The sequence below is a fragment of the Aulostomus chinensis genome, chromosome 14, assembly GCF_037954235.1.
Source record: "Aulostomus chinensis isolate RoL2024-O1b breed Wild chromosome 14, RoL_Achi_v1.0, whole genome shotgun sequence".
Classification (NCBI taxonomy): Eukaryota; Metazoa; Chordata; class Actinopteri; order Syngnathiformes; family Aulostomidae; genus Aulostomus; species Aulostomus chinensis.
Window position 1 is genome coordinate 15,248,416 of NC_141333.1, and position 15,635 is coordinate 15,264,050.

At 42.5% G+C, this 15,635-nt stretch overlaps 1 protein-coding gene across 2 annotated transcripts in view; it reads left to right on the top strand.

The window, feature by feature from the left end:
• Positions 1-1,845: 1,845 nt before the first annotated feature.
• tle5 (TLE family member 5, transcriptional modulator) overlaps positions 1,846-15,635 on the top strand; it is a 36,391-nt gene continuing 22,601 nt past the window's right edge. For both annotated transcript variants that reach the window (XM_086224569.1, XM_086224568.1), the window contains exon 1: positions 1,846-2,758. In XM_086224569.1, the coding sequence (XP_086080695.1) occupies positions 2,732-2,758 (27 nt within the window). In that variant the 5' untranslated portion in view covers positions 1,846-2,731. The remainder of the gene's footprint in view (positions 2,759-15,635) is intronic.

The following is a 15,635-nucleotide window of genomic DNA, read 5'->3' on the forward strand; positions in this document are numbered from 1 at the left end:
AACCCTTTCAGTTTTTAGTTTCATCATACTAGTATCAAATCAGCAGTATTGAACGAATAGTTGTATCATCTTGAATCAATAACATCTTTAACAGCGATAAAAGCACCAACACTTGATATTAATATTGCTACGTCTCCTTTTAAAAACTGCTCTTAGTTCGCCGTGAGTCATTTTGATACCACAGAAGAGTTCCTGAAAGTCAGCGGCATCTTTGAAGTACTGGAATGTTAAAAGTACATTTAATCAACTACTGACTCCTGTTCCAAACAGCTCTCAGGCTGCTTTGATAACATCTAAATGTCTTCACTATTTGTTTTTGTGTGTGTGTGTGTGTAACAAGTAAAACCTTAAGGTACTTTGTAATTTTTCTGGTATATACTAAACATCTAGATGAAATAAATGGCCCAAAACATAAAAAAATGCAAGCTTTCTTGTAAGATACACTGCAAGAAATATTGGTTCAAGACTTCATCGCCGTTCAAGTGTGTGAGAGTACGACCGGGATCCTCCAACAAAACCCAAGCTAAAAGGTGGGGTCAGGAAAATGCAGGCCAAAAAATTAGAGGTGATGCTTAATGTCACAATATATCAATTCTAAGAGGTTAGTACCACATTAGTGATAGCCTACACAAATGAAAGGAATGACAGGCAAAGTTGTTGTTGTTTTTAACTGTCCTAATGTCTAAACTCTGATATCTTAGCAGGCACCAAATCAAACATTTCTGAGGTTGGTGGGGTCCTGCTGGGGGAGTCTGCACTCTCCTGGCTACGGGTCTGCACATCGACATGATTCAGTTACTCTGACATTGTTCGCTCCTTTATCAATAAATAATGATCACAAAACCCCGAGAGATCTCAGTCACAGTCCCACTGTCAGTAGCTAAGCTATTTTGGAACAACTTAAGTCCTGTTTTCATAATGACACAGCTGGTAGAATTTTAAGATCAACTGCCAAAAATAATAATAATAACAAAAAAATCTTTCCGAGCTGAGTTGTGAAAATTCATCATAACATCATATACAACTATGTTTGTCTTAAAATTTAACCATCAATGCACGGCAAAGAATAAAACAACAACAACTGTCAAACAGAAACTACTGTGATACCCATAAAAAGAGAAGGTGCAATTTTCTTTAATTCAAATAATAAAATATGAATTCCGAAGATGTCTTGGGGAGTGACTATGACACTGTATTTATTGGCAATTCCGTTTCAGTGTGTGCTACTGTAAATCTTACTTTCAAACAAAAGCAAGGTGATTATCATGATCTCTCTTGCATGTGCTCCGTTTTTTTCTATATTCAGTCCTCAGACATTTATTGGTCACTTGTGACTGTGAGTTTATATTAGTCCCATAACTGAATAAGTGTGATTAAAAAAAAAAAAGTACTTTAGATTGCTGTACTACGTTTAAAAAAATCAACAAATATGAGAGAAGTATTTTGCAAAAGCAGTGGTTTATCTTGGTAATGTTGAATAAAAGAGATGTCTGGGAAATGTTGTAATAAACATTTGAATTTGCTGCCAGTTCAGAGATAAGCTGTAGAAATGTTATTAAGTCAGTTCTGAGAGTTTTACTTGGCGAAAGAACAAAGCCTATGTTCCTATAAACACTGTTCTATTAATGTTTGTTGCTTGTTTGTTTTAAATCCTCTTCTTGAGCGATAAAAAGTGGTGCCCATTCCAGCCTAGCATGCCACAAATGAAGACTGTGTTAGTGCCTATCTTGTCCACACGGGGCGCTAGCTGCTAAGACATCATCCGCCCGGTGCGGTAGAAATGCGGCGTGTAGATCTGCGCGGCACCGCGGCGCTCGCTGCATCTTATCTACCCATCGTGCTTCTGTGTGGGGGCGTTCAGCTCAGCATCGTCGCGCCTACCAGCCCCAGAAGTGGACTGACTTTCCAGCTTCACCACCACTGACATTTCCCTCAATTTCCACTGGACTCTTCGATTCACAGGATAAACATTTAGGTTTTTATTCAAGTCTGGGGAATCTTCCATTAGAGGCTGATTTACCGTCTGAGCGGCAACGCAGATTGGGGTTTTTTTTCCACTCGCGCGGCGGCTGAGTTGTTGATCGCAACGGGATCCAACTTAAACTAAACCGCAGACATTTTGTTATTTCCGAGAATTAGACCGCTTTTCCCCTTCAACTTGTTAACCAGTGCGCTCGAAGCTGGCTGGAAAAGCAAGCTGTACAGCTGTGAAAAGCCACGGCAAGGCGGAGGGAGAAACCATTACCGTCCGCTCGCTAGCTACATCCTGAACACCGCCGCGTGCATAACGTTATTAATTTACAGCCCGCATCGCTGCCGCTCGAGCGCTGAGGCGGAAAGCTCGCAATAGCGATGAATCATTTTGAGTGACAGCTTTTGAAGAATTAGCTAGCTTAGCCAGCGAGGAGCCTGAACCACTGATGGTGGTTTCCTGTTCCCATACACAGTAAATACGGAGACTGCAAATCAAAGCTGAATGGTCTTGCATCACCCAGACAAGACACCGACTTTTACCTCGCAAACGGCCGCAAAGTGCATCACTTATATTCAGCTTAATATTTTGGGGGGAGGGGGGCTAGCTACCGTTAGCTAGTCATCCTGCTAACGCTGGACAGCTCCTGATTAAGGTTGGGCTAGCTTTGGACAAAGGACCAACGCAAGGAACAAATATAAACACAGGGTACACAGTTTAATCGTGTTTGGGAAGGAACGCACCAAACAAGGAATTGACATGATGTTTCCACAATCAAGACACTCAGTAAGTGGTTTTTAATTTGTCATTTCTCTGTAAATCAGCTAGTTACTCTACATGAGAAGCAGCTGATGCATCCAGTCAGGTTGGTCAGGTGCATGCCACTTGTTCTTTTGTCATGTTGATGAGTTCTTCCAGCACTTTTAATTAAATATTGGTCGATAATAGTAGTTAATTCTGGTAAGTGCTTCAGAAGACGCATGGTTGTTGATTATAGAGGGATGCAATAATTAAGACATGATCTTTTATGCTTTTGCTTGAAACTGTTTATCCAAGTGATGGCATTTTTTTCTCCCCCCTTAAATCCAGCAACTACAAAGAATACTGTCACATCTCAGTACCTGTAAGATTTTTAGTCAGTTTCATTTCATGTGGCTGCATTCTACAAAATAGCCCTAACTACACATAAAACCAAATTAAAAGTGTTGTTCCAACCATTGTCTGGCCATCACCCCGTTCAAAATGCACTGTACATACAATTTTTTTGCAGGTGGGTGTTTTTATGACAAGAAAAAGCACACATCTCCTCTGTTCCCTTAAATCCCAAGTTTCCATGGTAACAGTAACTCAGTCCAGGCCATGCATTCATCATTAATGAGGGCTCTTAACCCATTGGCCAGGCATTTATGTTTATGTAATTGTGTGACTTATCCCATTTGTTCAGTTGTGTCAGTGGCGATACAGAGCAGTGATTCTCTAAGCTGATGAGTTGCATTGGAGAAGAATTGCTCAAAGTGACAATAAAAGCCAACTCCCTCCTCTATGTTCTCATAAGAATAAACTCCTATTGTAGTTGCCTTCCTCTATTTGCCATTTATAGTTTGATCTTACCCTTGTAAGGGCAAACAACACAACAAAAGGGCATGTGTGTAAGTGTGCCCGGTGTGTGTGTTGTGTTCAACAGTAACAAGACTGTGCCCTCTGCTTCTCCAAGGCAACGTCTTGTTGCCACCATTAGTTGTTGTACTGCTGAAAGAGGAGGAGTTGTTTGCTGGAGCTAGAACCTGAATGTCTTTTGTGACATGAATGGTTTGCCCTTTGGCAGTCGGTCTGTGCGGCAGGCTGATTGTCCTGTGCTGGTGCTGTGTGCCACTTGATGTGTGTGTTCATACTAGGGAGCAGAATGTGAGGATTTGGGAACCCATGGCTGCAGCTTGGCTTACAACCACAGGAACAGGAACCATGGGAAGAATTAAATCCTTTATTAGCTGTGCATCCCTGGAGTTTTACTTAATTTAACTTGAGCCACAAATTAAAAAGCCTCCAGTTTTTGGCTTTTTTGTCATTATGAGTATCTTTGTTTAAATGCCTTTCACTATCAAGTACATTCTTGTCCGTTGTAAATGATAAAGGAAAACTCGCCGCTATGTGTAAAATTTACATTTGCAATGGTAACAGGTGTAATTGAGATTCATTCTCAGGTCAAATGACCCTGCAGTAAACATGGGTATTTATCAGCCCCTGCTCTGAGCGGCATTGATGAGAACACCAAACCTGGATGCACATGTCACTTTGCGGCTAGCTTCCCATCTTGGACTTCTATATGATGAGCAGTAGGTACTCCTCTGTCAACAGTGGAGGAATGACATTTCGCAACTTTGCCAACTTTATGTCAACTGAGCAGCAAAGTCAACCAGCCAATGTTCAAGCAGAGGCTTGCTTAACCATCTTTCAACCTTGAGTTTGAAAAAAACCGACTGGAGTCCAGGACCAAACGTTTAACTTGATGCAATGAACATGATTTGTGTTGTTCTAATTGTAAATGGCTAATACTCAGTGGCCCTCCTTTATAGTCATAAACAAGGAAAAAAAACAACAACAACAAATTACAAAAAAAACCTTTACAACCATCATCTATGTCAATACATTGAAAATACTGAGAGGAGCCGTCTGTATCTTCAGTTACAATTACAGGTATAACTCCATCTCGAACACCTGACATTTATGCATCAACTGTAACTAAGTGAACAAATACTGAAATTCAAGTCGTGGACGTATTGTCAGTAGGGGAAAATGTATATCACACATCATCTGAACAGCTCATTAGCTGACAAGCTGTGATACAAGCTAGATCTGTGGAGCTATTTATGTGTTTTATAGTAGCTGTCATGTCATATTCAATTGACCGTGAAGACATGGACATTCAGGCATTTATTTTTGGTCTGTTTTGTTGTTTATCTGCAGTCATAAACACAACTCTAATTTAGCCATGATAAATCCCGCTGGGTGAAGTACTTACCTTCTGATGGGCTGAGTAATCAGTCACCTCTGCCTAGCTGGACCACTCATATTCTGCATGCTTGTCAGATGGCAGGTTATTTTTCTAATCCAATTGAGTGCCCTTATGTTCATTGAATGGAGTATTAACACAAAAGATTAAAAATGTGGTTTGGCACGTCTCCTCACCAGTGCAGAGTCAGTTTAAAATCTACAAAAACCTTCCATGCACCTGAGCACTGGACCCCCACACTACACTCTTGCTTTATACTGTAGATACACCCACATCTCTCCTCTTAAAATCCAGCCTCTGCTCAGCTGCTGCTGCTGTCACAGGGGCCTGAAGATTGGGAGAATGCGTGACACCCATATAGATATGAGTGTCAAAGATAAGTAGGTGGAGGATCAGAAAGTAACAGCATTGTCTCATAATGTCTCAGATGCTGGCTCTTTCCAGCTGACTCAGTCACCACTGAATCTGCCTTTCTCTCTATTTTCCCTTGGTCATTGCTTAGTGTAATACATGTTAAAGGTCCAAATCAACGTATGATTTGAACAAAAGATTTCTATTTCCACTATGGATACATAGAGTACAATTGCCCGTGCTGGATGTGCCTAATGTACCCCGCCAGTAGAGCCTGTTACGGTTTCGGTGATAAGTGTTGGAATGGTAGATGCAGTTATATTGAAACATGGTATGGATGTCAGTGCGATTGTACACAGAATGTGGAATATCCTTTGTCAAAGACTGATATATGTAACGTGGAAACAAATTTGATAAGCTGTTGTTGGACTCAAAAGACCTTCAACTGTGAGCCATTGGCAGGTCAGCAACATGCCATGCTAAGCTTAGCTCAAGCTAATTTGCAGCTAATGATTCATTCACACTATGGTGAGTGTAAATGACACAGCAGAGCTTAAATATGTGCCTGTTTTGTTTTTGTTTTTTTGTTTGTTTTTCCAAATCAGCTGTTGGAGAAAATCTGGGACTCCCAATGGACATTGATGGCAAACTTTTGATTTAGTAAGGGTAGGTTTTGCAGTTTTCACAGCTAGTGTTTCCCTTACTGTTATATTGGTAGGGGTAGGCCCCCCCAACGTCAAGTTAATTATATTTAATTTGATTTTATATGCAGTGCCATATCCCAATGGAAGTCAAATAAGGTAACTTTTACTATAGAACAGATTTAGACTTTGTTCTTTTAATTAATAAAATAATTAGGTTTATGTTTTTAATCTATTTTTGGCAAAGGCATTTCATTTCACTCTGCATCGTCGAACATTTGCAGTTCTCCTCTGTTTTTCGTTTTGTGAAGACTCTACCCCTACATGCTTTGCAGACACACACATGCACATGCACTTACATCCAGACACAGAGCAGAGGAGAACATGTCTTTGCGGGGGGGTAAAGCCTAGGGGAAAGCACTATACACCTATAAGCTGCTCAATACAGCCACAATCCGATCTGCTGCCTCAGGAGCAGTTGGGGTGAGGGACTCAAGGCCACCTCAGTCGTGATAATAAGGGTGGGGCAAATGCTACATCTTCACTTTCCTTACCTACATTTATGTCACGAGAGGCCGAGAAGCTACAATCAGACGTCCCAACCCCATGTCACAATAACCTCAGACTATGCAAGACACATGGTCAATGATGTCAGTGAAGGGGTTCATATACAGTATATAGAACTTAAGACCAATCAATAGCAGTCAACAAAGCTTTTGTTCGCTCTGCACTAAGAGAGGAGTCAACACGGTGTCCATCCTGACCAAGAAATGAGTTTAGCAGAGCGTGATCGAGCTTGTCAAGCCTTCAAAGACAACCACTGCAATATTTATCCCTGAAACAACACCAACGCAGGGATCCTACTACTCAGAACAGTGATCCTGAACTCCGTGGAGCAAATGATAACAACACTCCAAATGTTTGAAGAGTTTTGTTGTTTGCTTGTTGTCTTGAAGAGAGTATCATTAATGTTTAGTACAAATCAGCATTGTTATAGCGTTATCTCAGCCCCATTTTACTAATCACAGAAAAATCTTAGTTGAAAGCAGCAGATAATCAGACGCAACACTTGGAGATTCCTCCAGTGGTGTTGCTGCAGCGTGATAGTGACTTTGGTCATGTTCGATGAATGAAAGATATGATGTATCAATGTGGAGGTATGAAGCCCCTGCTTCTCCTCATGTTTTCCAGTTGAGAACAGTTTGTTGTTGTAACAAGTTTGAGAACACAAATTTGAGATTTTTTTTATGTCGTAGGTGAATGACCCTTTGAGCTACCGCACTGTTTCCAGCAAGAGTTTAAGGTCTCTAGTTTCCAACGTAGATCCCACTTAACCTCTAAAAACCATTTTAAACCAGACTTGAACTTTTGTATTTTGTTTATTGACTTTTTTTTTAGGTACAAAAAAGACCAAACAGTTATTAATGGGTCTCCTTTTTCTGTATTTGTTTTTTGAATGTTTTATAATCCTCTGTTACAGGTTATGGGCATGGTTCATTGGATTAAGAGGGGGGGGGAGCCTCTTTTGATCGTGGCACAGTTCCTGACCCAATTGATAGCATTTGCCATATTGTTTGGGTGTTGATTAATCCTTATACAGCTTCAATAAAACTGGCTGAGGCACGAAAGTGGAGCAACAGAGAGGCCCGCTGCCAAAGCTGGAGACTAGCGCAAGTAATATGGAGGCGAAATCTCTCAGGTCCCCTGAGCCCATGCTCAACTGTAGAGATGGCCACAGGTTGTATGTACACACACACACACACACACACACACACACACACAAACCCCCTCCCACCCTCCCTACTCCTCCTCCTCCTCCTCCACCTACTTGTCTCCCTTTATCATGTGTTTCCTCCCAGATCTGATGTAGTGGTGGGAGGGTCAGGGGCAGAGGGTGCACAGGCATTATTAAGCCCACTTGAATTAACAGAACAGCCCCCAGCCTTTCCTCTAAAGCCTCCAGCTGGGGGGAGCTTAATCCCTGTGGTCCCCTGTCTCGCCCATTAAACAACCCCCCCCCCCCCCCTGCATACACACACATGAACACGTGTGTGTGTGTGTGTGTGTGTGTGTGTGTGTGTGTGTGTGTGTGTGTGTGTGTGTGTGTGCGTGTTTTATCAATCCCTGGCTATGTGTGTTTGTTAGTGGGGGGTACTGGACATTATTGCCTAGACACACGTACCACAGATGGAATACACTTTGCCTCTCCTCTCTGCTGGTAATTTTTGCTCTTGTACATGCATAGCAATAAAGGGATTTTTCCTTTTACGCTCATACAACAAGAACACACACACACACACACACACATTCTTACTGGCCTCAAGGGTCTTATCTGCTTTTTGTATCTGGGGGACAAATTGAATATGGGGCTTGACACACGCAGGCCAGCAGATGTCTGGGTCGTTAAGGTTAGGCCAGCTGATTAGCATGACAAACAGACCCCCCCCCCCCCCGCCCCCACAACACCCCCTTCAGGAAACCCTGCTTTTGAGTAGCCGAGTTGAGGCCACGGGTCACAGGTGATGTTGATTTTTGTGAAGGGCCTCAGTGGATGATTGTCAACATGCTTTGGGTTTGGTTGAATAGGAGGGGCGTAGACTGGTACAAGCCTCCTCTTCTTGAACACACACCGCCACGGACTCAAGGAGAGAGAAGATACCTGTGGATACACACTGAAACCTGAATTTACTTATTCCCCCTTCATACTGAGTTTCTGTCCCATATACACCCTTTACAGTTTCTTCTTTAATAGTTGTGGCTTGTTTTATGCCTTATTAGGTAGCAGCAATAGAGAATTGACAGGAAACAAGTGAGAGAGAGTGAACCCTGTAGCAGCCTCTTACTTGATGGTTACAGTGGACCATGATGACAGAAAACATGTCACCAATCAATGAATGAGGTAGGGATGCCCTGATCTGCCAATAATGATCAGCTGATTGTAATTAAAAAGGGCATGAACGGTAGGATTGTAGTCAGCGATTACCAAAGCCAGTCCTATGTGGTTCATACTCTGTATTCTGCGTCTTAGCGCAGCGCTGTGCCATGTAGTCCCGCCTCCCACCATATTCACTGGGCTGGCGCATGACAGGACATCAGATTCAGGCAGCCACACTCTGAACAGTGTTCAGTTGGCACTGGGTTTGAAAAAGACTGGAGTAAATGAACAGAAACATACCATGCTGCTTTTACTGCAGCTTCCAGCTCAACATGGTAGATTCTGCTGCTGTTTTTACGTCTTTCAATCGTGTCTGGTGCAGTGACTCGGCTCCTGATGACTTACCAGAAAAAAAAAACACAAATTAGTGTGCATAATGCTACTTGGTTCATCTTCAATGATGTATTGCCTTTTATTTGTCAGATTGTTTACCTTTGAATTGGCTCGGGCTTCTTTTTCAGTCTGTTATGTGTGTGTGTTGCAGTGATTCCCCATGCATAGACTTCATTTAGGCAGCCTGCCTGGGTACATCAACACCCGCCCAGGAAGATGAAATCCGCATTCCACTTTTTTCCAATCTACAATGTAATTGTATAGTGTACAGACCATCCACCCTCCATACCCACCCACCATCTCACACAGCGTGCATGTGTGTAAATTATTTCTGAAGAGGAGCCATATAAACACCAGCTACCATTAGCGTGTGGAAGTGAAGATGAAACTGACACCACGTTTTGTGTAGCTCGGCGCACACGGAATGACTGAGGTTAACTTTACTATCGTTTGCCTGCTAGCAAATGAATGAGCAGCTGACCTTTGCTATTATTTTACAGTGAGCTAAAATAGAAACTGCAGCTCACATTGTTCTACTTATGTAAAAAAAAAAAAAAAAAATGAAAAAAACACCTCAAGTGAGCTTCAAAATAATTTTTTTGGGTGAAATTGTTGGACTGTTTTTTCCCTGAAAATGTTGCTATCTCATGTAATGAGTAGGGCATACACATCATATAATGCAATGTTACCTCCCTCTGCCCCTAATCACATCTAATAATTTCTTCATCCTCTTTTGTAATCCAATAATTTGGTACTCTGTGGTCATGTAACTGACTTAATCCCTGTTACGAAGTGTATTTTAGTTTTAGACGTGGTAGGAGACAATTTCATCTGGCAAAGTCTTAAAGCTTAAAGCCAATGGCAGTGTTGCCTGTTTGAATTAAAATTTTGTTCAAACAATATCAAAGATAAATGTTATAAGCTTATTTATCAGTCTGCATCTTTGTGTGGATGGACGACTTAGCTTTACACAGTCTGTCACAGTAAATTGACCAGAATTGATGTGAATATTCTATAAATAAAAAAACAGATGTCTTGCTTATTTCTTGTATTTTGGTTTTGCTCAAGTCCACAACAGGAGGTGTGTGTGCGTGTGTGCACACGCTGGATTTATGGACAACGCTTGCATGTTGCGGGGGTGGAATGCTCTGTAGTCATTTTAACAAATTTGTAAGCATTTGACAGCTTAGTTTGTGTGGGATGGTCTTTTATTGTCTGTATACATTATTCTCTTGCATTGTATGTGCAGATTTGTGTGTGTATTCGTGCATGACAGAAGGATGTGGTTTAAGAGAGAAAATAAAAGGGTAATGAGTTTTCACTTATGTGTATCTGCGTGCATATTCAGACACACTTTCGAGAGCTCATCGGGTGGTGTTTTGGTTTGCATTTGTTGTGTGGGAGTGAATGTGGGGTGTGTGTAGAGTGGAGCAACTGCATCAGTATTCAGCAGTGGCTCCCGACGAGGACTGTGTGGGAGGTGGGAAGGAGGGGAGGGTGGAAGAGGTGGTGGTGGTTGGGGGGGGCAGCCCTTCCCCAGAGCAGAACGGTGCGATGGGCTGGAACAAAGCCTCTCGACGGGGGGCTGCTTGATTGGCCCAGCCGGCCCGGCCCAAACGGGGCCCCCCTAGACCTGCCAAAACGCAAGGCACTGCACCAATCCAGACAAGAGAATTAGCTGCTCTGTTTGTCGGCCTAAGAACAGTAAGGCCCTGACTGGAACAATATGTCGCTTCATCCCCAAAATCCCATTTAGACACCATGAGGATTCACAGTAAAGCAATGAGAACCTCCCTCACTCAGTCTGTCAGGGGGGGGGCATGGTTGGTTCCTGCCTTGATGTATTCAGAATACATGTTGGCAGGTATTGTCACCCCCCCCTGCAGCGAGGTTGGCACCCTACTCTTCCTGAGTGCCTAGTCCCATCCTCATTAAGCATGCTTGATATCTGGAATGTGGCGCCCTGTCAATTGTGTCACCCAGCCTATTGAAATACCTCAGTATTCAGACAGGAAACCGTATTAGAAGCTGCACTGATGTTGGCGTGGTGCTACAGACAACAATGACAGACAAGTATGATCAAGCTTGGCCAGTTTTAGTAGATTTTTGAATGCTGGGATTATTGGGCAAAGCTTTGAACAGTGGTATGTGATGCATTTGATGAGATTTTTGATCTGGAATACTACCACGCTGACATTAACGATATTGATCGTAGGTGATCCGGAACTTACCTTGTGAAGCAGCTGCAGTCCAGGAAGATCATGTGAGAATCCATCTTACCAGGCTTCAAGTTATGTGCTTGGGTCCGCACCAAAATAGTTCAGAAGATCAGTGTCCTTTGAGGACATGGGGAGTGGTTTTGGTGTGAAGACGGGTGTCTGTCTGTGAAACATTAATGGTGGCTCCTGAGAAGTTCGCGTAGTTGCTGCTGGAGCATAAGTTATATCACACCAGCAGAGTATTTCTTCTGTAATAGAATTGCTAACACCAGCTAAGGCTTTTCTTCTACCAACCAGCTGCAGTTGCTATGTTAGATTTGGTTGAAGTTGGTCCATGATAGACAAATTGCAGATACTTAATCGCACACAGGACTGCTTTTGACATGGATTGACATTTTAGCAAGATGCCCCTGTATGGTTTGTTTTTCTCTGCTGGAGCCCTGAAAGTAGGCACTTGCATTGAAGACTGATCATGGATACAGACGTAACTATATTTCAAGGTGCTTGTTGGATTGCTGCTCAGCGTCTTTTTTACCTACTATATTGTCAGAGATGAAGGTCTTATCAACCTGTTATTTCTTGTTTTCTAAACAGACTTTAAAAATGGTTCGCAAAACAATTAACAAGGTGTGCTGGAAGTATGGGCTCCCTTTTTTAAATTCTTTACTCAGCTGCAATACCTTCTTTTTCTTTTCATATTTACAGAGGAATGCAGCACCGTGAATACCTCTGAGGAAATTTTAGCTTACATTTTTTGGTTGTAATTTTCATCTTACCCTTCTCTTTAATGACAGCAGCCAGTGGGAACTGCTACAAACCCTTGTCTCTAGATGTGAACAAACTAGTTCTGAAGAATACTGAGCCCTCATTGCGCAGAGAGTATTCTGTCAGTGCACTGAGCTCATGAAAACAAAAGAAGAGGAAAAAGTTTCTCTTTTTTTTTCCTGGAACCGTCAGTCTGAACGTGGCCTCAATATGCTGAAATTTCATGATTATTTAGTATGATATAAATATTAGATTGGGACTCATTAGCAGATACTCAAAATGAAATGCCTTGAATCAGAATCAGGGGGAAAATAGCTTTAGCTCTTAAATCTTTCAACAAGCGCACACAAGAAAGTCGGTGCCTCAGCTGAGCAGATGAAACAGAAGTTCCCTGGTTTCAGACGCTGCTTTGATTGTCCATTTATTTGTTGCAAACTTTGGGACTAATCTTCCTTTCCTCCCACTCTCTCTTCCCTCCTCTGTTGGCTGTTGTAAGTAATAACCTGGGTTTTTACAAGCAGGCATCAATCATCTGCACAACCATATTGGGTGTAATCTTAAAGCCCCCCTTCTGCGAGGCTAGCTTTAATCTCAGCCATGGTCTCCAAACACACGGTCCTGTCTGCCTCACCACTTTCCCCACTCTTGACAAATTGCCCATTTCCCTTTGCTTTGCAATCTCTGCACTCTTTTCCTGTGAGTGTGTTGTGCCGTAATATGCCTGCACCTACCTAGTCCCTGCTATTTTTGTCTGTGCTGTGTGTGTGTGTGTGTGTGTGTGTGTGTGTGTGTGTGTGTGTGTGTGTGTGTGTGTGTGTTATTGGTGAAGTCTGGTTCGTGTCTGTGCATGTGTGTGTGCAGGGCAGCGTGCTGTAAGTGTCATGTTTGTATGTGTCTTTACTGCGCGCTTGGCTGGCCTTGCACAGGGGGTCAAGATTGTGCTGCAGAGTAGGGAGGGAGGCAGAGCAATGCCAAGTCTATGTTTGCAAGGGCACTTCACTCGAAGTGATAAAAGTAGAATAATCCCCTTTAAAGCATCTTAACGAGGTCAAATCTGTTGGGCTGCAAGGGGGAGGTGTTTGTGTGTGTGTTGTGGGGATAACGCTGCAGAAATGGGGGTAAGCCTTGGCTTGGTTCGTGAGAGATAATAATCAAAATCAAATTCCTGGCCCAAACAGGATTAGGCTCTTTCTGCGCTCTAAAGCCCCTGTCCAGAGCGGCTGAAGACACAATCCTTTTCCTCAGCCTCAGCACACACACACACGCACACACACACACACACAGTTGCTAACATAGCACAGACAGAGTTGACTGGGGCGTGTTTGGATGCAGGCCAGTTAGCCCTGTCCCTCTCTCAGATCACTGAGCACATATGCTGCAGTCCAAACACTAATCTGGGATATTTAGATGGAATTGTTTGGTCCTTGCTATTCTTAGATGGAGGATGTGATCTTATTTGCTTGCTTGTGTATTAGCAAAACAATTTAGCCCCTGCAGCGTCTGGCTCAGTGAATCACGTCATGAGGGATATTTCGCTAAGAGTTTTGCCTACATGTTAAACACATACTCCACTTGGTATCTTCACCAATACACAGAGGACGACATCAGTCCTCAGGAGCAGGAATGCAAACCTTTCAAATGAGAAGCAACCCCCCCCCCATTCTGGCAACTCTCCTGTGAAAGACCAACAAGCTTGTCGTCATAACGATGCCACATGAACCATCTGTGACGTAATTTTCAATTTGGCACGCATTGGAACCTATACAAATGCCAGAGCTCTTAAATTTATCCAAGTATCTTCCAGTTTAGGGAAGAAAAGAGATATTGTAGAAAAATATATGTTAAGTGTCAATTGCAAGTTAAAATTCACACTTATTCCTAATTTTATTTTCATCAAGGGTTGGCCAACCTTTTGATGAGGTTTCTTGAAATGGTATCTTTCTCACGACCAAAGTAACTGCAAAGATCAACACAAAACAGATATTTTTCTGAGGGTTCTTCATTTTGTGTTTTATTAATTTTTATGAGTCAAAACCTTTTACAGGATGTTTATTGTTTGATTATCACTTAAACATACTTCAGGTGAAGTTTGAATCACGAAAAGTGGCACACAGTCATCAGTTACATGTTATTTTTCTTTTTCTTTTTTTAAAAAATATGTGGTTTTACTGCTGACAGTCTGCACTCTCAGTCCTGGTTCTGGGGCTGCTGTCTGCCCTCTTGGTGCTTCAGCAGCAGTACAGCGTCATTACTGAGTGTAAGTCCTTCAGCCAAAGACAGATTCATCCATCAGCTAGATATGCCTATACACAGTGAGGACAACAACGAGGTAACTCTCTCCTACTGTCCAGAGGATGGTCCCCCTATCCTGCCAGCAGGGTCCAACACTGGATCTCAAGGGTGACAACAGAGCTGATTGTCCTGAAAGATTGCATGAAGGACACAGTGGACAGAGAAAAAAGTATAGAGTGGTAATTGCCACTTTGGCACAATGAAAAACTTGTCTAGATGTGTTGAGCAAGTACCATGTTGCGCTAAAATTGCCACCAGAAAATATGTTGAGTCTACAGTTGTATTGATGGATCCTGTTGGATCTAGTTCTCAAAGGTGTTCGTTTAAACCACTCATGTACTGCACTCACCTCTCAGCTCTTACATCTCTAATCTCACCTCTAACACAACAATTATTTTGCTTTCAGCTTTTAAAAGTTTTCTCTTAAGACATTTAGGAAAAGCTTTTTTCATTTGAATAGCAGTGTGTTCCGTTTCCGTCCTTCCTACTCAACCTGAACAGTGGGAGTCTTTGATGGACAAAGAAAGTGGATGGCTCTAATAGCATCCTTGGGACTGTTGCTATGGAGCAAACAAACAGCCTTGCATTGAGAAATAGGCCAACTGTTAGCCAGTGTAGATCTTCTGCAGTCATTTAAAAGTGGGAGTGAGATAACACCCAGTCATTAGTGAGTGCTTACAATGCCAAGGCTCCATCCCTGCCCCCAACACACACAGACACACAGAGAGACACACACACACACCAAACGCACTCCAACTGAGATGTAAACAGACAGGCGGTGCTCCAGGAAATACAATCCCCACACTGCCGTTACCCTCAGGCAGGATTTATACAGAGGAAGATGTTTTCCAGTCTACCCCATTGTTTCTTTGTGTGTGTGTGTGTGTGTGTGTGTGTGTGTGTGTGTGTGTGTGTGTGTGTGTGTGTTTCTCTGATTGCATGTACATGTGTTCTGCTTGTATGTCTAAACTGTTCTGGATGTATGTATGGTGTTCATGTGTCTGTTGTGTCTTCTTGTGTGAAAATTTATTAATCTGTGTCCCTCTCTATTGCCTCTGTCAGCTAGTCTATGGAGTAGAAACAACCTAAGCCCACTTCTTATTTAAAATAGGACCTT